The 21405-nt window shown below is 37.0% G+C and overlaps 2 protein-coding genes across 3 annotated transcripts; one reads left to right on the forward strand and one right to left on the reverse strand.

The window, feature by feature from the left end:
• The first annotated feature begins 538 nt into the window (after positions 1–538).
• On the forward strand, positions 539–15270 carry LOC141622600 (histone acetyltransferase HAC1-like). Of its 2 annotated transcripts, none has more exons than XM_074438621.1 (17): positions 539–887; positions 2346–2564; positions 3502–3613; positions 3857–4172; positions 4255–4701; positions 4937–6663; positions 7634–7930; positions 8111–8389; positions 9219–9347; positions 9444–9644; positions 9767–9909; positions 10218–10530; positions 11281–11420; positions 12004–12082; positions 12873–13262; positions 14150–14367; positions 14591–15270. In XM_074438621.1, exons 2-17 carry the CDS (start codon positions 2389–2391, stop codon positions 14700–14702), a joined length of 5079 nt encoding a protein of 1692 aa, XP_074294722.1. In that variant the 5' UTR covers positions 539–887; positions 2346–2388; the 3' UTR covers positions 14703–15270. The 2 variants fall into 2 exon arrangements, with proteins under 2 accessions (XP_074294722.1, XP_074294723.1); XM_074438622.1 differs by having other exon boundaries at positions 660–887; positions 3857–4166.
• Positions 15271–15740: 470 nt separating this feature from the next.
• Positions 15741–19677, reverse strand: LOC141622602 (myb family transcription factor PHL6-like). The gene is made up of 8 exons (XM_074438623.1): positions 19430–19677; positions 17622–18516; positions 17083–17287; positions 16920–16996; positions 16616–16655; positions 16447–16519; positions 16285–16348; positions 15741–16165 (listed from the first exon to the last, which is right to left on the reverse strand). Exons 2-8 carry the CDS (start codon positions 18189–18191, stop codon positions 15869–15871), a joined length of 1326 nt encoding a protein of 441 aa, XP_074294724.1. The 5' UTR covers positions 18192–18516; positions 19430–19677; the 3' UTR covers positions 15741–15868.
• Positions 19678–21405: the final 1728 nt, after the last annotated feature.

Genomic DNA, 21405 nt, shown 5'->3' on the forward strand with positions numbered 1-21405 from the left:
CTCCATGAATGATGAGAGGTGTGATTTTGTAGAGGAGATGTCAATGATCTCCATGAATGAGAGGTGTGATGAATGAATGAGAGGTGTGATGAATTAGAAACATACAAGGGAGGGGTAAAGGGTATTAAAGGAAGAAAAAATAGAACTTAAGATGAGATTTTGAGACGGACGGCTGAGATCATCTCTACTTGTTTCCTAACCTGATTTGGTAGTTAGTTTTAAACCGAACCAACAATATTAGTAGCAGTTTTTAAAGAAATTTTACTTTGGTAGCAGTTGGTAAAATCTGAACTATATGTGGTAGCAGTTATCAAAAAAACCTTAAAAATTATACTCCCTCTTATTCTACATAAACTTTTCCCTTTCATTTTTCATCTATTCACAATACCTTCTCTATTTTCTTATTTAGTAAAGTTTTATACTTATTTTAATCACCTTACCCACAACAATAACCCACCTAACCCCACAACAATACTTATTTTAATCAACCTACCCCACAACAATAATTATTTTAATCACCCACCCACAATAATACCCCACAATACCTTTCCTCTCTTCAATTACCAAACCCCACTAAAATACACTTTACCTTATTTTAATTTCTCTCCTTAATTCTAGTGGCTCCCATAAATAGGGAGGTTTATCTAGAATAGGAGGGTGTACTATTTCTCATATATCGAGCTAACCATTTTCGGATCAAAACACAATTACACATCTAATTTATGATTTACTTTATCTAATTTCCACGTTTTCCCCAATTCAATTAACACCTCAAAATTCCACTCGTATTTTGTCAAATTAGGTTTTCCCGAAGAACCCTAATTGGTGCAATTCGACTTCAATTTGGAGCAATTTAGCTGGTTTAATTTGGGGCTTTTGGTATAAAGGTAAATGCGACAACTTCTGGTGAATAATATTGTTGTTCTAGCTCGCCTACAGTGTGCATATTGTTGTTGATTGCATCTGGGGCACCGACATTTTGCTGATTTTAATTAAGTTGGTATGATTATTAGTGATCTTGCGGTTTTGTTTGCTCAATTTGTGTGATTGATGTTAAGTTTCATGCTTTGCGATTGATTATGTTTGTTTAATGTGTAATTTTGGTTAGTATTTAGCTTGATTTTGGTTCGAAAATGTTTAATTGATGCAAAAGGTAGTAACTTTTGGAGTTTTGATAAGTGATTGATTGTTTTTTTTTTGTTAAAATGTTATCTTGTGTTTGGTGGGAATTCGAAAATGTTTAATTGATACAAAAAATGGAAGCTTGTTGTTTCTGAAGTGAGTGTTATTATTACAGGATTGTTCGAAAAAAGGTGAAAAGATGTAAATTGGATGATTTGAAAATTTATCTTGCATCAAGAGAGTTGCCACATTAGCTTTCAATTTACATTGCTCGCGAATTTTTTTTTTTTTTTTTTTTTTTTGGTGGACATAGAATTTCGTTTCCCCCAAAGGTGTGATAAAGGGGATTGCACAGTTGCACTTGCTTGCAAGTTCGATTTTTGATGAGGAACTGCCAAAGGTATAATTGATAGTTGTAGGCATTGGATTTCTTCGCATTGACTGCTAGGTAAACGGTTTTTGAGTGCGCTCGAGTTGTAGCCCTTGTAGATATGGGTGCGAATATGTTGAACAGAGTTGCAGTTCGGTAAGGTGAGGAATCTGGTTATCTAATTCCTTTCTTTGTGGATATTTTCCTTGAGGAGGTATCTCGGGTTCTAATCATTGTCTTGAACTCTCATTAACCGGAAGTGTCTCATTTTCTTTTCTTTTTTACTTTTAGTTATTTGAACTGATCCTTACTTTAAGTAAAAATAGGAACACTGAACTGCTTTCTGCTAGACGCAGGCAGCAGGCTGCAGGTTCCATTAACGTTGTATTAATTTATTGTTTTTGGCAATTATGGTATTAAGAGATTTAATCTCTACCTTAAAAGGAGGTTTCGGTAACTCTGAAAACCTTGATAACTCGGTCGCTGTCTTATGTCTGAACGATACTGAATATCATGCTTGCAATTGCTGACATTATTTCTCTAGTTTGTTTTGATTGGTCATATGAAGTGGTTTTGTAGCTGCACTTTGCGTGATACCTTAAAGGTGTATTTTTTTAATGATAAACGTGTCATGTCCAGACTGTCAAGTCTGTGTTATCATGTAACAGTTCTATTTACGCCCTTTATTCCACGAGGAAATAACTGAGACTACATGAAATAATTTCCATTTGTGTTACTGTAGCTTCTTTACAGGCTGGCACAGATGTTTTTCTTCACATTGAAGCTAATATAAGTGATATAAGGTGTTGTCATGAACTCCTAATTGAAGCTCATGTGACTAATGCATTTACAGGTTTGGGGCATTCTGCCTGTTCAAAATGAATAATTAGGCACACATGTCAGGACAGTTCTCTGGGCAAGTACCTAACCAGGCTGCTAATCAGCTGCCTGGACTGCTGGAGCAGAATGGGAATTCTTTCCACACACAAGTGCAGAACTTTAATGGCCAGAATAATCCATCTGTGATGGACACAGAAGTTCTTAGAATAAGGCGCTTTATGAGAGACAAAATGTGAGTTTTTTTTTTTTTTTTTTTTTTTTTTTTTTTTTTTTTTTTTATCTTCAATATTGTTACACTCACAAACTGTGACGCCCATATACAAAATGAGAGGTGGATAAATACGCTCTCAAAGGTGGACAATTACGTTCTCAAAGTATCATGCATTTTAAAAATAGAAGTCTCATGTTTCTAGTTACTAGTTATGTTCTTTGATGAGTATGGCATGTCAAATCCAAATGTTTTTGTTCTTGTTTCCATACCCCTACCTATTGGGGGTTGGGGGTTGGGGGTTGGGGGTTGTAATGTTACTAGGAGAATGATTTTTCCTCGTACATGTTCTATCAATGGACCGAGTCTTTTGGTTGTGGCGGTGTATGGCTTGTTCAGAAGAACTATCAATGGTATCTAAAGGTGTAAAAATATCAAGTGTGGAAGTAATTTGTGTGTGCATCATTTGTTGGGATTGTCCGCATATAATATGAGATTTGGAGAGGCAAGTCGGTTTGTCCTGTTTCAGTTTCTTGTTACAAGCAATGGGTTAATTTTTAGGTGTATCCCTTCTTTTGTTTTTCTTCGCAAACAGTATCATTTTATTGCACACTTTAGTTTGGATGATAGGACTCAAATGCTTTCTATAATTTCTCTTATTGAATGCAAATTACTTGGCGACTAGCTTATTTCATTGATTTTAAAATGATCATATCACGGATGTGTCTCTGTACTGCTTCAATCATTAAGCTCCTTGCTTGATTGCTTATTACTATGGTTTGTGCTATGCGGCTGTTGCTACATGTTATCGTGATTGCAAAATGCAAACAAGTTGTCTTAGTTGTTAAACATTCACCATTTATGGAGATGGTCCTTTGAATCATTGGTTATTATTTTATACTCCGTATTTAGTTTGATCATTAACGTAAATGATAATGAAATGTAATCTTGCTGTATCCAGCTATGAGACTCTAATCCTGAGACAATCACAGCCCAATGAGGCTTTTTCTAAGAGATGTCATGATATAACAAAACGTTTGGAAGAGGGCCTTTTTAAGTCGGCTACAACAAAGGTATATTTTTTTATTCCTTCCATCTTTTGTTTTGGTCTTGGGATAGTGGGATGTCTTGTGGTATTTTCTACTTTTCTTCTGATCAGGTTTTCCTTTCACTTAATGCGGTCTCTTTTCTAGAGCAGGTTATATATTTACGAAGAAAGCCAGTTTGTTGTATTTTTTTCTTCCATTGTGGTGTCAGTTTTTGAGGATCAATCTTCTTATTAATCTCGTACGTTTCTTATTCACATTGGTTATTAGGAGGAATACATGAACATGAATACTCTTGAGACCCGCTTGCAAGCGTTGGTTAAACGACCTACACCAATTAATCATGCGCCTCAGCATTCACAATTTATAAATGCTACCATTCCTGGTGCTACAATGATGCCAACTCCCGGTATGCCACAAAATGGAAATCCCAATGTTAATGTCTCATCGGCTGTTGCTCCAACTATGATGACAGCTGGCACCGATGGTAGCATGTCATCCTCAATTCCAAACACTGGAAACCTAATGTCAACTGTAAATGGATCATTTTCTGGTATGCGTGGTGGTTCTTTCTGTGCAGGTGAAGGTATTTATATGTTTCTTTATTTTAGGTCTGTTTTGTACTGCAATGAGACATTTCGGACTTTTTCAGACAATTGTTTTTGCAGGATCTTTATCAAATGGTTACCAGCAATCAGCATCAAGCTTTTCCATGAATTCGGGTGGAAACAACATGATGATTGGGCAGAGACCTATGAGCCAAATGATGCCGACTCCGGGATACAGTGGCAGCAATAACCAAACGTTAATTAATGTGGAGAACACTAACAAGGGTATGTTTTCAGGTGCTGATTCTCCTGTGGTATCACAACAGATGCCCCAAAGACAAGCTAGTGGTCAGAACAGCCGCATGTTACAGAATCTTGGCAGTGGAATGAGATCTTTATTGCAGCATCGGTTCCAAAACGGTACTTTGAACAGTGGATTTGGAAATAGTGTTCAAATGGTGAACGGTTCTGGGTCGTCTGATACCTATTTGACCGCACCATCATTTGATGCCTCTTTTAGACCTTTGCTACAACCACAAGATGCACTTCAGCGGCCTGCTGTACAAGGTTCTTCTTATTTCCTTTCCTACACATACTTCTATGAGTTGGTTGGTTGCATACAAATATACAATCTACATTTTTGTTGCTGTACTCAGTACTCCTCATATTATAATCGTATTGATGACTTGTTTGTATGGATACAATCATCTTACACAAGGATTACTGTGCGTTTCCTCTTTGGTGTTCTTGAGGACTGTTGCTTTCATCAACATCCATTGGATGTAACTTGTTTGCCTTGCAGGTGATTCTTCGGGACCTGGAAATTTCTACAATACCGGGGCTTCAGTTGAGTCATTGATTAATAATCAGAATGTAAATCAAGTAAGATCGTCGTCTACGCCTAGATCCAGTCCCCTTGTAAACGTCCAAATGAATTCGCAGCCTTTACAGTCAGCTTCATATATGAGGCCTCACTCGGCTGAACAAGACGAAAAAGTAAATTTTCAGTCAACGCTGACACCGGTAGGAAACCACTCACAGTCTTCTACTACTCAGTATCAACAACATGTTCATCAGATACCACATCAGCAACAGTCTACTACATATGGTCAACAAAGGCAGCCAACTGAGATGACTCAGACTTCTGTAAAAAGTGAGATATTTCAGTCGCAATTTGTATCTGACTATGGTAATCATGTGAAGTCTGAAAATGGAATGGAGCACCAAAATGAGATTTTCCAGCCACAAGGTTCTTCAGGAAACCTTCCAAGGAATTCTCAGTTCCCTTCTCTTCCTTCTGCTTCTCAGGACATGCACTCAACACTCATGCAAATTCATCAGCCAATGATGACTGACGAACATACAAACGAGTTCAGTACCCAGCCTTATGAAGCTCAGTCAGAAGCATTACTTAATAGTCATTGGCATTCTATCAATGACAGAACATCATTGGCTGGAAATTTATCCCATGAACATGTTCAAGAGGAGTTCCGCCATCTAGTTGTTGGGAATGATGAAGCTCCCTGCATTAATTTGTCTTCTGAAGTCTCTAGTAATGGCCAAATTGTTGCTCCTGGAAGCATAGTAGATCAACCCAGGTTAGGTTGTGATGGTAGTTCTTTAAACGAACATCGTGACAGAAATTATCGAAACCAACTAAAGTGGCTTTTGTTCTTACGTCATGCACGTTGGTGCAAAGCTCCGGCAGGAAAATGCGCGGAATCTCGTTGCATTATGGCACAACAGTTGTTAGAGCATTTGGATAGCTGTAAGACAGTTACATGCTTATATCCTCGGTGTGCTCACACAAGGAGACTTCTTGCTCATCAAACAAATTGCAGGGAAATCAATTGTCCTGTTTGTGTACCTTTCAAAAAGTTTATATATGCGCAGAAAAAGTTGCGTACTTGCCAGGATTCGGATGGGTTGCAGCGTTCAATAAGTAAACAAAGCAAATCATCTGAAACCGGAGAACCCCAAACAAAAGTGACTGTACATCCCTCTGAAAAAGTTGTTGAATCTCCAAAGAATCAACCTTTTGTTAAACGACTGAAGTCAGAGCTACCTTCTCAATCTCTTACGCCCGAGTATGGAAGTATGTTTGCCCCGGTTAATGGTATTAGCTCATCTCATGCTCCCCACAGTGTGCAGTCAAATGAATATGAGAAAAATGATGACTTTTTGCATAATAAGTATGAGTATCCAGATTTGAAGGCAGACAATTCCAGTGGGTCACTCCATAATCAAAATGGTACTGAGATTAAAAACACAACTGCTGACATTGGTTCCAGCCACCGGTTTCATAGTGGATCTGCCTTAAATGATACCAGTTCGTTGCCTAAGGAAGAAACTGTCAAACTTGAAAAAGATAATGGCCAGTTCAAGCCAGAAGAGGTGGTTCAGCCTTCTGAACAAGGAGCTGGAACAAAGTCCGGAAAGCCAAAGATTAAGGGTGTATCTTTAATTGAATTATTCACTCCAGAGCAAGTTCGGGAGCACATTACTGGCCTTAGACAGTGGGTTGGGCAGGTCTGTCACTCCCTTGCGTTTATTTATTTCACTTGTTTATGTGGCCAATCTATTCTGGTTGATTTTCACGTTTTCAGTGATATCTGATTACTTGTTAATTTTGATAGTCATTGTTACATCATCTTGCTGCTGAATCTTTCTAGGACAAGTTTGGCTATGATATTCACCCTCCTTGAATAGTTGGACTTTTTGCTGACAGTTTTTCATACTACTATTTTTGAATCATTTGGTTGCTGTAGTTCTTGGAACAATTTTATTTATGGGTCATCTGGAAACAATTTCCATTTTCGCTAGAGACAAATTACTACTCTTGGGTTCCGCTATATGCTTGCATAAATTGTACTCATTTTTAATTGTGAAGTTGCTGCTAGTTGATGCAAATGAAGATCCAATATTTATTATAGGTCATTCAGAAATGTCTCTTTATTTTAAACACAGTGGTAAGGCTGCATACATAGCTTATTACTATTTCGTGACTCTGCTTGAGGCACCACGATATTGTTGTTGGTGGTCATCCAAAAACAACCTCGCTATGTTAAGATTTTACCTTTTACGTGGTCATCAAAGGGCGCCTTTTAGCAGTGAAAAAGGTTCCTTATTGATGGAGCGACTTTGATCTCCTTTACGGATCCTTATATGTAGCTTGAATTTTGAGAATATGAAGGTTTATATTGTTAGATACTTCTCCTATTCAGCTCCAAGTGCCACAAATTCAAAATCCCTCACAAAAAAAGGTGGGACTGGTGCACTTTGATTTGAATGGAAGGAGTGTGAGCCAGATGAAGGTATGGGATTTGGGAAAGCTAATGTAGCGTGAAGCGTTATTCTTGTACATTAATGGCACTGTCACTTGGACATTGCACACCTTAAAAGAAAATCTGGCATAGTCATCTGATCAGAGGTGACATAAAAGGCTCAGAGTAATTAGTTACTTATATCTACCTTTTTCTGCCCGTGTCATCTTGTACAGAGCAAGGCAAAGGTAGAGAAAAACCAAGCAATGGAACAAGCAATGAGTGAAAATTCCTGTCAGTTATGTGCAGTTGAGAAGCTTTCCTTTGAACCACCACCTATTTATTGTACTCCTTGTGGTGCTCGAATTAAACGAAATGCTCCTTATTATACCGCGGGAGCTGGTGATACACGACATTACTTCTGTATTCCGTGCTATAATGAGGCTCGTGGCGATACAATAGTTGTTGATGGAACTGCAATGTCCAAGGGAAGGATGGAGAAGAGAAAAAATGATGACGAGACAGAAGAATGGGTATGTTATTCTTGAATCTTGACTCATTTAGATTCATTTGACTTCTTAGATTTATTTGTATATCAGTATTGAATGTTTAACATGCTCTCCTTTTTTATTTTCTATGTTCATTTTTTCTTTATTATTCTAACTCTGTGTCTTTGAGTGACGCGTTGTTCATTCTTATGCTATTTGTTGCAGTGGGTGCAATGCGATAGATGTGAAGCTTGGCAACATCAGATATGTGCCTTATTTAATGGAAGGCGAAATGATGGTGGTCAAGCTGAATATACATGCCCAAATTGCTATATACTAGAGGTTGAACGGGGTGAGCGCACACCATTACCACAGAGTGCTGTTCTTGGGGCAAAGGATTTGCCAACAACTGTTCTTAGTGATCACATAGAGAAACGACTATTTAAGCGATTGAGACATGAGAGACTAGAAAGGGCAAGAAGCCAAGGGAAAAGTTATGATGAGGTACTCTTTATTGGCACATTGCTGATGTATGATTATTTGTTAATTTGTTTGATCTCTTGCGGAGGGGATGGTATGCTACCACATTCCTGATTAGTACATTTGATTTGTTTTGACTTCTGAGATTAACCTAATAGAAAATTCAACAGAAGTGTAATAGTTCTGTGTGTTTATTAGGTTGGCTTAGTTTATTTTGCGATATTGTAATTTGGAGTCTAGTGCTCCACTCTTTCTGAATTTAAGCATTTTTCTTTTAATGTAGACTTTAGTGCTCCACTCACACTGGAATTTTAACATTTGTTTCTCTTTATAGACAAGATAACTCACGATTGCTCGAGATCTTAATTTTCTTGCTCTTCTCTTGTAAATAGTGTCACCCCTCGTGTCTTTTGCCGCATGGCGTCACTTTCTTTGGTGTCTTTTAATCGATAGCATCTATTACTTAGTAACTTATTTTCTTTGATCTTCTTTTAGCAATCGTGCCATTCTTTCTCGATGACTCATCTATATGAGATTGATTATTAAATATACTCTTTCACGACATAAAATGTTCCTTTTTGTGAATGAGATATGCTATAGAGAATGGTTAAGAAGTGCTAGGACCTTATTCCCAGGCTATAGTGGCCTAGACATTTCTTTCCTAATTGTTGCAGAGCTATACCTTTTGCAGTTTATAGAATGCTGGATGAAAAATGTTATTGGAAAGAATGTATGTTTAGCTATTGCAGTCGTGTCATCAATAGCCCTGTGATTTAAGAATGATGATGTTTTTTGTTTGTTTGTTTCATCTGGTAGTTTTCTCTGATTCTGTATGTGAAATTGTCATTGTCAGGTTCCGGGAGCAGATGATATAGTTGTCAGGGTTGTGTCATCTGTTGATAAGAAGTTGGAAGTGAAGCCACGTTTTCTTGAGATTTTTCGCGATGAGAATTATCCTATGGAGTTCCCTTACAAATCTAAGGCTTGATTCTATGCTCTTATTCTTTTTCTGTAGCTTTTATCATACCTTGCAAAGTCCTGTGGTGTATCAGAGTGTGATTAGAATCTGCTTTTTCAGGTTGTTTTGCTATTTCAGAAGATTGAAGGAGTTGAAGTGTGTCTATATGGCATGTATGTTCAAGAGTTTGGCTCCGAATGTCTTCCTCCAAATCAACGCCGTGTTTATTTGTCGTACCTCGATTCAGTGAAATATTTTAGGCCTGATGTAAGAGCAGTGACTGGAGAGGCTCTTCGTACATTTGTTTATCATGAAATTTTGGTGAGTCTTGTATCTTTGATGTTTGTATCCATTGTGCATTTTAGTTTCAGTTCTAAATCTCATTGATGAAGTATGATTGCTAATTCATTTCACATGCTCATTAAATCATTTCACCATTGAAGATTGGGTACCTTGATTACTGCAAGAAGCGGGGTTTTGCAAGTTGTTACATATGGGCTTGCCCTCCTTTAAAGGGTGAAGATTACATTCTCTATTGCCATCCTGAGATCCAGAAGACGCCCAAATCTGATAAATTGAGGGAGTGGTATGATGATTTTTCCAATAATGTATAGTATTTGTTACCCCTAGTTCACGTGGATATTATTTTATACTTTAGTATGACCCAATCAATAGTTTTCACTTCCTTTTTAGGCATGTGCTGTATAGCGCATAATGAATACGAAGGCTTATTCAACCACTTGCTTCTACTTACATAAAAAACCAATCCAAAGGCAACCGTAAACAAGCAGTGGGAGACACAGAATATTTAGTTACTACTTCGTAACATTTAGTGGCATATCTTGGTTGAACACTTGCTTGCTAAATTAAATTATATGGATGATTCTTGCTCAGGTATTTGGCGATGCTTAGAAAAGCTATAAGGGAAAATATCGTGGTCGACCTTACTAATCTACATGATCATTTCTTCATGAAAACTGGCGAATCCAAGGCAAAGGTTACTGCAGCCAGGCTACCATATTTTGATGGTGATTATTGGCCTGGTGCTGCCGAGGATATCATCAATCAGATTAATCAGGAAGAGGAGGGTAGGAAACTGAACAAGAAAGGAACGATAAAAAAGACAATAACGAAGAGGGTTCTTAAAGCATCTGGACAATTGGATCTCTCCAGTAATGCTTCCAAGGATATTATCCTTATGCATAAAGTAATGTTCATTACACTATTAACACCTATCTACATATGCATAGTTGCTACTTGCTTTTGTCTTGGTGCTACTCCTAGCCATTATCATCTTACAGCATTAATCTCTTTCTCCTTTTAATTGTTGATATTTACCAAGAGCTCGTCTCTTCGTGGACATCTTGTAGTTATCAAGAACTCACATGTTGGGTGAGGGTGGTGATTAAGCTGATTTTTATTTATCATTGCACTGTGGCAAGATACTATGCCCAAGTTTATTGTTCGTATTGCTATAATACACTATGTAAAATAGTCATGGTTGATTTATAGAGTATTTTCATATTACTATTTTTTGAAAGTTTTGTATTGTATTTTGTGAGAAAATATTTGTCAAAGTTGAGAACATTTGGCCGCCAAAGTCAGATTGGGACACTATATTTGGGTTAAAGCGAGTAATTGGCAATCAACCTGTGTTGCTATATTATTAATTAAAATTCTCCCCCCTTTACTTAGGAATTGATCCATTTTCATTTTCTGTCTAATTGATGGAATTTGCCCTTTTCTAAATTTGGCAAATATTTGGATTTTACCCAACTAAAATAATACATATATCTAATGACCCACCTAATGAACCCTCGTTATTCCTTTCTTACCGTAAGTCCGTAACCATTTATCTACTTCGCATGCTCTCTTACATCTGCACGTGTCAAAGCAAATGGGTAGTTCCAAAGAGTAGGAGGATGTAATACTTTACTTGTTTTTATTTGTCCTGCAGCTGGGTGAAACAATTGCCCCGATGAAGGAAGATTTCATTATGGTCCATCTGCAGCATGCATGCACACATTGTTGTGTGCTCATGGTATCTGGAAATCGCTGGGTCTGTGAGCTATGTAAAAGTTTTGAACTTTGTGACAGGTAACTTTTTCGCTTAGCATGGCTTTTGTTTATGTATCACTGACAAGAGGATTTTTGACGGCCCAAATTGAGGAGGTGGTCTTGGAAGGGTGGTTTTCTTACTTTTTTTGGGCACATCATCCTCTACTTTTTTTTTCCTATCCTTTTTGATTTGGTATTCTGACTGTATTTATCTGCAACGTTTTTTTGGTGACCGTAGTTAAAGGGGAGGTCTTGGAGGGCTTCTATCGTAGTAGCTATTCAACTAGTTTTTTGGGGGATATTATTTTTCGGTTGTTTTAGCCTTTCTATTCCCTTTATCCCGTATATAGTTCCCATTTGACTTTGCTTGCCAACGTACGTCAAGTTAGAGTGTTACACTAATAGTTTCTCCAAAAATGTGTGGAGATATTATGTCCAATTTTAGTTATCACTTATTACTATCATTTTTGGAAACTCGTATCTATTGTATTTTGAAAAAAAATCATTAAAGTTGATATGGGTTGGCCACCTGTATTGTCCAAGAGCAACATTATACATTGTTTATAATGCTTGATGTTTGCTTGAATTGATTGTTATGGCAAAATGTAATGTTCTACTGCAGGTGCTATGATGAAGAACTGAAGCGTGATCTCCGAGAAAGACATCCCATCAATCAAAAGGATAAACATGGACTCAAGAAGGCAAGTTAATAGTCTGTGGTTCATCCTGTTTTGAAGATGTCTTGTACATTCTTTGGGTTTTTACTGTTTCATAAGAACAATAATAGGCCTTAATTCCAAAATTTATTTGGTATGAGTGGATCAGCTAACATAATCATCATTTGATCCCGCAAAGGCAAAGACCACAACATACCTGATAGATAGTCATTAAACATTATACATAGAAAGCTAAGACAATCATGAGAATTAGGTCGCAATATGCCGCAAAGACAGGAGGATTTTTTAAGAATAAAAAAGTTGAAAAAATAATAACAATACTCCGTGTAACTCTTTGGGATTGCCACAATTTTTTTTTTGGGCTCAAAGGAGCGCACTATGTCGCGGGTAAGAATCGAACCCCCAAGTTCATGGTTGGGGTAAGAGAGCTTTTACCACTTGAGCTAACTCTTGTTCTTGCCACAATTTTACTTCTGGCCTACCCTTAGAACTGCCCAGTTCTATTTTGGGCATGTTTTTTTGTAGTAAAATGACACTACCTTATTGGTGAGACCCACCGCACCACTCACATACTCTAATATCTGTGTCAAAAGTAAATGAGGCATTTCCAAAGAATTAGAGAGAGCGATAATAAATAATCAAACCTAAAGCGGTAAAGGCGATTCAGAGTTATGGTTCATTAAAACGACTTTTTTCCAAAAAATAATAATAACAAACTTGCTTAACGCTGACCAACAAATTCTTAGACAAATCCTTTTTTTAATAGATTTTCATGTTTGTTGTCTTGCTAACATACGAGTGCTTTTATTCATAGATTGAAATTACAGACGTTACAGAAGACACCAAGGACAAAGATGAGATTCTTGAGAGTGAATTTTTCGATACACGACAGGCGTTCTTGAGTCTCTGCCAAGGAAATCATTATCAATATGATACTCTACGGCGCGCTAAGCATTCATCCATGATGGTGCTATACCATCTTCATAATCCGACTGCTCCTGCATTTGTTATAACATGCTGTATTTGTCGCCTTGATATTGAGACAGGCCAAGGCTGGAGGTGTGAAACATGTCCAGATTATGATGTATGCAATGCGTGTTACCAGAATGGAGTTATTGATCATCCTCATAAGTTGACTAATCATCCTACCATCGCTGATCGTGACGCTCAGAATAAGGAGGCTAGGCAACAACGTGTTGTACAGGTACCAGTATTTGTACTCACTTTCATCTCTTATTCCTACTGAAGTTTATCGATGCGTAGCAGAGAACTATTCTATATAAGTTCTCGATGCAGTTACCTACTCGCTCCGACCACCTTTAATCTTGATGACTCCTTCAGCACAAGAATTAAGGAAGATTCAATAAGATATAGTGAAAAATGCAACTTTAGGACAGTTGTTAGCATGTGGGGTGACAAATCACATCCGAGCAAATTACATAAAAAAATGAAAAGTTTAAATATGGTCAACCTAAAACGGGGAAAGTAGGAAGTTTAAAGGTGATCATATCGAATAAATTTAGACCGTTTTGTTGTCTTCTCCTTTCTCGTCTTCTTACTGTTGAAGCTGTCTTGCCACTTTTTTTTGTACAAAATACTTGTATTCATCAGACAAATATGTTACTATATTCCTTTATTTATCGACTGGTTTGTTTGGAATACTTGTCTCAATATGCAAATATTAGTATTTGTTGTAGTAAAGTTCTTTCGTGATACAAACTATTGGATGAGAATGAGGCCACTGTGTTCCATTTTTTTGGCTTACATTATACGCAAATTGGATTTTGGTTCAGCCCCTTATCTGTTGTACATAAATTGACCACCCTCATTAGTTTTAGGACTTGTAGCTTTGATGACCATAATTTTTGCCGAGTTTGTTTTATGGCGTCATGTTGTGTTCATTTAACCACTATTTACCTTGCGGGAAGTGAGCCTCTATGGAGGAACCAGGTTAATGATGATTAAAGTCTCTTCTTTTAGTAAAAGTTGCAAAAAATGATTCGTTTTTTAGAACAGGTCCTCAGTGGACCCTGCTTCCCTATAGTTTACTATGTTTGATTTTATGCTAATGAGGAGTTTTTTGTTTGGCAGCTTCGGAAAATGCTTGAACTACTTGTGCATGCATCACAATGCCGGTCTCCAACATGCCAGTATCCTAATTGTCGCAAAGTCAAGGGGCTTTTCCGTCACGGGATACAGTGCAGAACTCGGGCTTCTGGGGGATGTGGTCTATGTAAAAAGATGTGGTATCTTCTTCAGCTTCATGCGCGAGCATGTAAAGAATCAGAATGTCATGTACCTCGATGCAGGTTTGTTCCTCAAAACTCTGTTTTTTTGTGTATAAAAAGGAGCCGGCAATTTTAGTGCATGAGTACCGCTATTTTATGTCTTTACCGTCTAGTTCTTGCCGATATAATGCGTGTACCTCAAACCAGTAGTTTTAGAGAAAATTCATTCTTAACTGTTCATCTATGTATTTTTTCGAATATACTGATCACAATCCGCTCATGTTGGAATGTTCTCTATATTCAGAGATTTAAAAGAACATGTGAGACGGTTGCAGCAACAGTCAGATTCTCGTCGTCGAGCAGCTGTTATGGAGATGATGAGACAGAGAGCCAAGGAAGTTGCCGACAATTCTTAGCTGATCCCATGTACATAGTTAGCAGACACTTGGAGATCGACATAGTTGGTGATGTTGGTAATTTTTTAGACTCGACTTATCCGTCTCTGGTTGAAAATCAGGGTATCCTGAGAATGGCAAGACAAGGGACAGCAGATTACACATTTGTACAAAGTTGACTTGCAGAAGGATATCCTGCTTCTCAATCCCTCAACCTCGGAGAAACTGGTGAATAATGTCAATATGTATCATGCTTGCTAATGTCTCATAACACCGGAGCTTGAGTGTTGATTCGATATTTATGTAGGGCTCGAGATGCATAGACGGATGGCAAATGTACTATAGGTTGTCTTCATAAGTTCCTTGATTTTTTTTGTGTAGTAAGAGTCGGAGGCGTCAATGCTTTTCCTCCATGTGTTGTTTTAGTATCCTTCTTTCATTTGGGTAAACGAAGTCGTCTCTGACTGTTCCCATTTCCGCTTCCATGTATTATACGGAGTATAACTTATCCTCGAAAGTTTATTGTAAAAAACATGATAATGTAATCTTATTATCCTTGTAGATTATGTTCAGTGATCATATTACATAATCGATTAAACTTATATCACTAGATTGATGCGGACACTTGTCTTGCTTGTGACGTCTCACAACCGTCTTTTCTTTTCAATGTTATTTCAATTGGGTATTTGGGTGTGAGTCGTTACAAGTAAAATTTGTGCTTTTCTTTAGTTTGCAACTGTTCAAGATCGTGATTGTTTTTTCAGTATTAGCTGCATTTATAGAAATGTTGTTTTGTAATTAATTTCAGTTTTTAGTTCCGTTCAATTCACATTAAAATCTTTAAACAAGTTATGTTCAGATAGTTTCAACCCAAAAGAGCGGGACTTAATTCAGCGATGACGATCATGACACAACGGATATTGTGGTCATTGTTAACAGAATCAACAATAATTAATAATTAATACAATGCTAAATGGTCATTGTTAACAGAATTAACAATAACTAATACAATGCTAAACAATTCCGAGATAAGACATTTTTTTTTGGTGTTGACCAGGAGTATTCCTACCGACAGTTGGGGCAATCTCATTCGGGATAGACATATTTACAAGATATAGAGAGGACAGATATCTCTGGAAATAAGACGAGGAAAAGAAGACGAATAAAAGGTGAAGAAACCACGGCCATCATGATGAAGTATCGACATCATAAACATCTGAAGTCGATTTAGAATTAGCCTCAAGGCAAGGCTTTTTATGGCATGGCGAAAACTCTAGATTGTCGACTTCATCAGCTTGGTGCTTTGTTGGCAACGAAGTTGAGGAATCCGTTTTGGACATAGCCGGTTTAGCTGGTGATTTGGGCGAACGGGGAGATGTTGGCCGTGTTGAGACTAAGGCACAGCGAGTTTTTTGCTGTTCCTCTAAGATCTTTTGCAGGTACCGGGCATGTTCTTCTATGCGTACCTGAAGTTGCCTTTGCACCTGTATGAGCAACAATTTCAGCACACTTTTCAAACCTATCATAAACAGCCTCTATATTATTCATACTCAGCTGCAACGCGCAGACACAGAGTATCAGTTAAGTCAGACACAGTAAATACCTCAAGTTGCTCATGCAGCTGTTTCTGCACTTCCATTTGCATCCGGAGAGCCTCAGTTATACTCCTACAAAAAGTAAATAAACAAAAAAAAAACACAGTAAACAGTTGCGTCAAAAACAAACAGGTCTCGCCAGAATTCAGGAAGCAACACGCTACACATACCCTTTACTTGATCCGTCAGAGGCTTTGTTGCTTGACTGGGTCCTTTTCTCTTCTGAACTACAAGTCTTCTTATCTGTACAACAAAAATTATTATCCATGTGTAGTAAGTACGCGATTATCTATTTATTTTCAAACACAAGACGGTGAATAAACAGTGTATTTTGCTGACCTTCCTTTTTCTCTGGTATATACTTCGCTACTCTGTACTTCTGCAGGAAAGAAAAATTGAACAGACTGAGCCAAAAATAACCGGCAGGAAGGAAAATTGAACAGACCGAGCCAAAAATAACCGACAGGAAGGAAAATTGAACAGACTGCGCCAAAAATAACCGGCAGGAAAGGAAAAGTGAACAGACTGAGCCAAAAATAACCGGCAGGAAAGGAAAATTGAACAGACTGAGCCAAAAATAACCGACAGATGGACGCAAACTTTACTTGAGTTTACACCATATCTACTTCTCGGTGTCTCATACCTGCAAGTGGCTTTTCACATGATAGATAGTGACTCCTTCAACGTTCATCAGCTTTAATACACCTTTTGGAGTCGCTTCTGAAATTTAAGGTACAATAAGCAATGCACAGGAATTTCAAATAAGGTAAAAGCTAAAAGAGATTTTTAATACAGAAGATACATACTTTCAGCACCATCAAGTTTGTTGACAGCATCTACAAAACGTTCATGGAGCTCAGGCGTCCATCTCATTCTCGTCCTATGAGGAGTTGTATTCACAGGTGCCTTGTGACTGGAAACAGCATTTACTGATGGTGGTGCAGATTTTGGGGTGCTATGCACAGCTGCCTCTGCTGGCCTTGATGCCACTGGCGATACCTCGTATATTTCCTTAAGAAAGTACAAAGGAATTCATTTTAGGAACAAAACAATCAGCTATTCAGCTTTCGGGAGGCGCAAATTCTTGTTACAGACGGCCACTTTTCGTCTGAAGCTTCAGACGGGCATATGTGACTATTTTATAGTTAAATGTAACCACAATGGTACGTCAGTGTTACAGTTTTTGGTAACTTGTTTTTCAATAGTGGTCACATTTGTCTGTAAAATGGCTACAAAATCCCGTCTTATTGTTTCAGACCAAAATGGCTCGTCTGAAGCAAGACCAACTGTTCTAGAGGAGCAAAGGGAGTATAAAGAACTCCCGGGTTATTGTTATCAAACTTACATTAATTCCTGGGTTTTCTCCGCTGTCAGTCATAGCAATGTGTAGTTCATCGGACAATAGCTGTAGCTCCAACTGCTCATTTAGAGCGTAAGAGTCGCTTCCACAAGTGACATCATCGTATTCTCCATCAGATGTATCTCCAGGATAATTAAGAAAATCTCTAAATGAATCCTCTGAGTGCCTTTGCTGATCATACAGATTGTCTGAATCATCTTGCGTGAGTAAATCAGTCTTGATTGAATGAATAGCAGGCGTAGATGGGGTTGGCAGAAATGGCAGATTTCCAAGCTGCCTTTGAGATTCTGAACTAGATGACGATGATTGATACAAATTGGTGCAGAACATTGAAGCACGAGATGGGCATTCGTTACTTAGACCAGATTTTTCAGGTAATGATGCAAGAACATGGTTAAGGGGTCTTAATTTTTCAATTTTTTTAAAAGTAGAAGGAAATGAAGATTCACTAAACACTGAACCTTGGCATGTTTCGACACATGACAAGTCCGCGTAAGGCCCTTTTTTAGAGTCATGTATAGTAAGGGATGCTGATGCTCTACCAGGGTGATTCATTGCTGAACACTGTGTATGGCTTTCAGAAATCTGAAAGAGGACGCTTAACCTAAAGCGTCAAGTTTATTGTGGGAAATTGGCTGGCAAGAACACATATCGGGATTGGTTGACAGATTGAAAGAGTGAGCGGTGTACAACTTGAGCACTGTAAATGAAGCTTACAGGACTTTAGTTAAATGCAGGGCGATAAAGAAGAGCTTAGAGAGCCGGAAACCAGTTGATGTAGACTCTGAGCAATACAATTAGGTCGGTTATGCATTTGTTTGCATTGAAATCACCTACTTTACGCCATAGTACTTCTGATAACCTGTGCATAGATACTCTCCTGCACAAAGACAGCAAGAATCAGAAAACAAGAAACTACAGCAAGCAACATAACACGGCCATGTCTTAAGAAAAGTGAATCAAAACTAATCATTTCTGAGAATAAAAATGGAACGCCGCAAGCAAAAACTATAACAGAAACACACAAAAAGATGAAAACTGATCGATTGTCCTTTTGTATTAGAAAATGGTATGAATACTTCTACAAATTTCTATAATGTGCAGAGAGTCTAAGTTCTAAAAACAGTTTCTTCTCGTAGTTCATGTCAGTCTATCCCAAATAACTTTTGGACTTTGAGCAAACATCGAAAACCAGGAATTGAACTGGAAGTTACGATTTCTCTTCAAGTTTGACAGAATGGTTGAAAATTAAGCAAATACTACAAGCTGTAGTTGAAAAATCACAATCTTAATATTCTGTATAAAAAGCTTGATTAAAGTTTCGACCTTTAATAATCCTGCTTCCAAAGCTTCTCTGAAATTTACTAAGCAACTTACCCAGTTCAGTTTTTCATATGTGATAAATTTGCCAGAATCAAGTAAAAAAAATCATTCAAATGATCAAACAACCAACATTTACTCTAATATAAGACCGTTTTACACTAACATTGTGTAGAACGGATTTACATATACAAATATCACGACACATTTAAGATTTAAGTAAAGACAACAACTTTGAAGCTAAAAACAAACAACACAAACTAACATTAAACAACAACAACAACAACAACAAAAAACATATCTCAACAACGACGACAACAGCATTACCCCAGTGCCTCAATGGCTCTCGGAAATTACGGTGTACCAGCAACAAAATAATACAATGAACTAACATTAAACAAACATACCCAGAAAAACATAACAGCAAGTCAGCGATTTCAAAATGCAGAAATTCAGAAAGTTTCAAACTTTACCTGAAAACCAGAAACATTTACTGTCTGATGAAAGCAGTAAAAATGAGCATCTCAGGTGACAGAACAACAAATAAGTAAATGGGTTTTGTTTGTCAGATGATGTAAAAAAAAAAAAAAATCAGACTTATAAAAAATCAAATTATTTAATGTAAAAAGACAAAAAAAACAAGGGAAAATAGAAGCCACACAAAGGAAAAAAACACAAAGATGTAGGAAATAATTGGAGTAATAATGTAATGATTATGAATAAGACAAATGAGACAGTCATGGTCAATATGATGATCATCTTATGGAGTTTTAGTCATATAATTAAACTCGTGTGATTATGTGATAATCAACTTGTAGAATAATATTATTATTCAATTAATCTGTCACAATTATCTACCATGGTTATCTTACTGTCTATGTTTTTTCCTTGGATTTTAGCCACTTCTCACTTGTAGTTTATTTGCAAATTGCAGTCTTTTTGATTAGTTTCTCGTAAGACGGACCTATTCGTCTTAAGAATAAACGGGCTAAATAACATTTCACTTGTATGGTTAGGATAACGTTTTGTTAATTTTTAGACATTCTGTTTTTGTCTTATTTATTTATCCTATTAACCTGTTTAAGCTTGAGATCAATATTTCCGTCTTACACGGAAAAATTTGTAGTGTTTTTAATTGGTTGTAATTTTATCCGTTGAAATTCAAGTTGTTGATTATGAGTTTCACTTTAAGTAAGCCATTTGATTGGAGCAATGAGTGAGTCCATATACAACTAACTAATCCTTGTTGCCCACTTGTTACTTTGTTAGTTCCTTGAATTTGAATATATAGTACACTTGCATATGATGTTATTCAGTTTGTGACTTGCTTCAAACGGATCATTTTGGTATAGAGTAATAAGACGGAATTTTGTAACTATTTTATAACCAAATATCATTATTGAAAAATAAGTTACCATAAGCTATAATACTAGCTGTATCATTGTGGTTACATTTAACTGAAAATGATCACATGTCCGTCTAAAAGCTTCAGACGAAAAACGACCGTTTGAAACAAGAATTTGCGGATGTTATTAGCAGCTAAACCGATTGAATCGTATTGTAACCGATTGAATCGTATTGTAATTACTTGTCAAAACATGGAATTAAGGTAATGAGTGATATTTATGACTTGGGTTTGAATTTCGACATTTTGTTCATATATAACTATGCTTTGTTATTTTTACACAACAACATTAAATCAATGTATTGAGAGTTTTTACTAATAATGATAGATTAACATACTAAGCAAGGTTAATAATGTAAGTCTTATCTTTGTATTAACAACCACGGAGTATAAACATTGTTTCATTGCTCGAAATTGCGATTATTAGATCGTTTTATATCTAAATCGTTAAAAAGAAATTGACAATTCTGATTGATATAAAGTATTGAACATTGGATCCAAGTAGGTAGTGCTTAATCCTACCTAATTAAGCAATAATGTGTAACCTAGTCAAGTATAAATATGATCATGGGAAGATTACTAAATAAATAGATTAACAGCTACTCTTGCTTGTGACGAGCTAATTCCGTCATAATCTTGTGACCTCTCACAAAAAGATAGAGGGAACAAGGTGGGGCACCCTCCATGTACTTCCCACTCACCTTTCAATGAGTATTTTGTGAGAGGAAACGGTATCCGTCATAAGCTTGTGACGGATATCGCCCGTCTTCAATGAAATTTTGTGATAGATTAATTAGTAGTATAAAGTAAAGTGAGGTCATCATAGAATATTCATGGTGTTGGTTTGCTGCCTCTAGTAGCCCTTGATACGGTACTTGTGCAATAATTGTGCTTACGCTTACCTCGCCCTTTTTTTTTTTGAATGATTATTGTTTAAGACGGTTTAAAATAAGACGGATTAAATATTACCATTTTTTTAAAAGAATGTAACTAATTAATGGCAAAATATTATAACTAAAATTGTCACTTTTTACTCTAAAAATA

The sequence above is a fragment of the Silene latifolia genome, chromosome X (assembly GCF_048544455.1).
Source record: "Silene latifolia isolate original U9 population chromosome X, ASM4854445v1, whole genome shotgun sequence".
Taxonomy (NCBI): domain Eukaryota; kingdom Viridiplantae; phylum Streptophyta; class Magnoliopsida; order Caryophyllales; family Caryophyllaceae; genus Silene; species Silene latifolia.

Excerpts from the sequence above, each read along its gene's own strand:
- LOC141622602 (XM_074438623.1), bottom strand. The coding sequence starts at position 18,191 with ATGAATCACCCTGGTAGAGCATCAGCATCCCTTACTATACATGACTCT. Across the intron at positions 17,288-17,621 it reads GAGAAAACCCAGGAATTAAT|GAAATATACGAGGTATCGCC; the intron begins GTAAGTTTGATA and ends TACTTTCTTAAG. Across the intron at positions 16,349-16,446 it reads TCTGACGGATCAAGTAAAGG|GAGTATAACTGAGGCTCTCC; the intron begins GTATGTGTAGCG and ends TACTTTTTGTAG.
- LOC141622600 (XM_074438621.1), top strand. The coding sequence starts at position 2,389 with ATGTCAGGACAGTTCTCTGGGCAAGTACCTAACCAGGCTGCTAATCAG. Across the intron at positions 3,614-3,856 it reads TTAAGTCGGCTACAACAAAG|GAGGAATACATGAACATGAA; the intron begins GTATATTTTTTT and ends ATTGGTTATTAG. Across the intron at positions 10,531-11,280 it reads ATATTATCCTTATGCATAAA|CTGGGTGAAACAATTGCCCC; the intron begins GTAATGTTCATT and ends TTTGTCCTGCAG.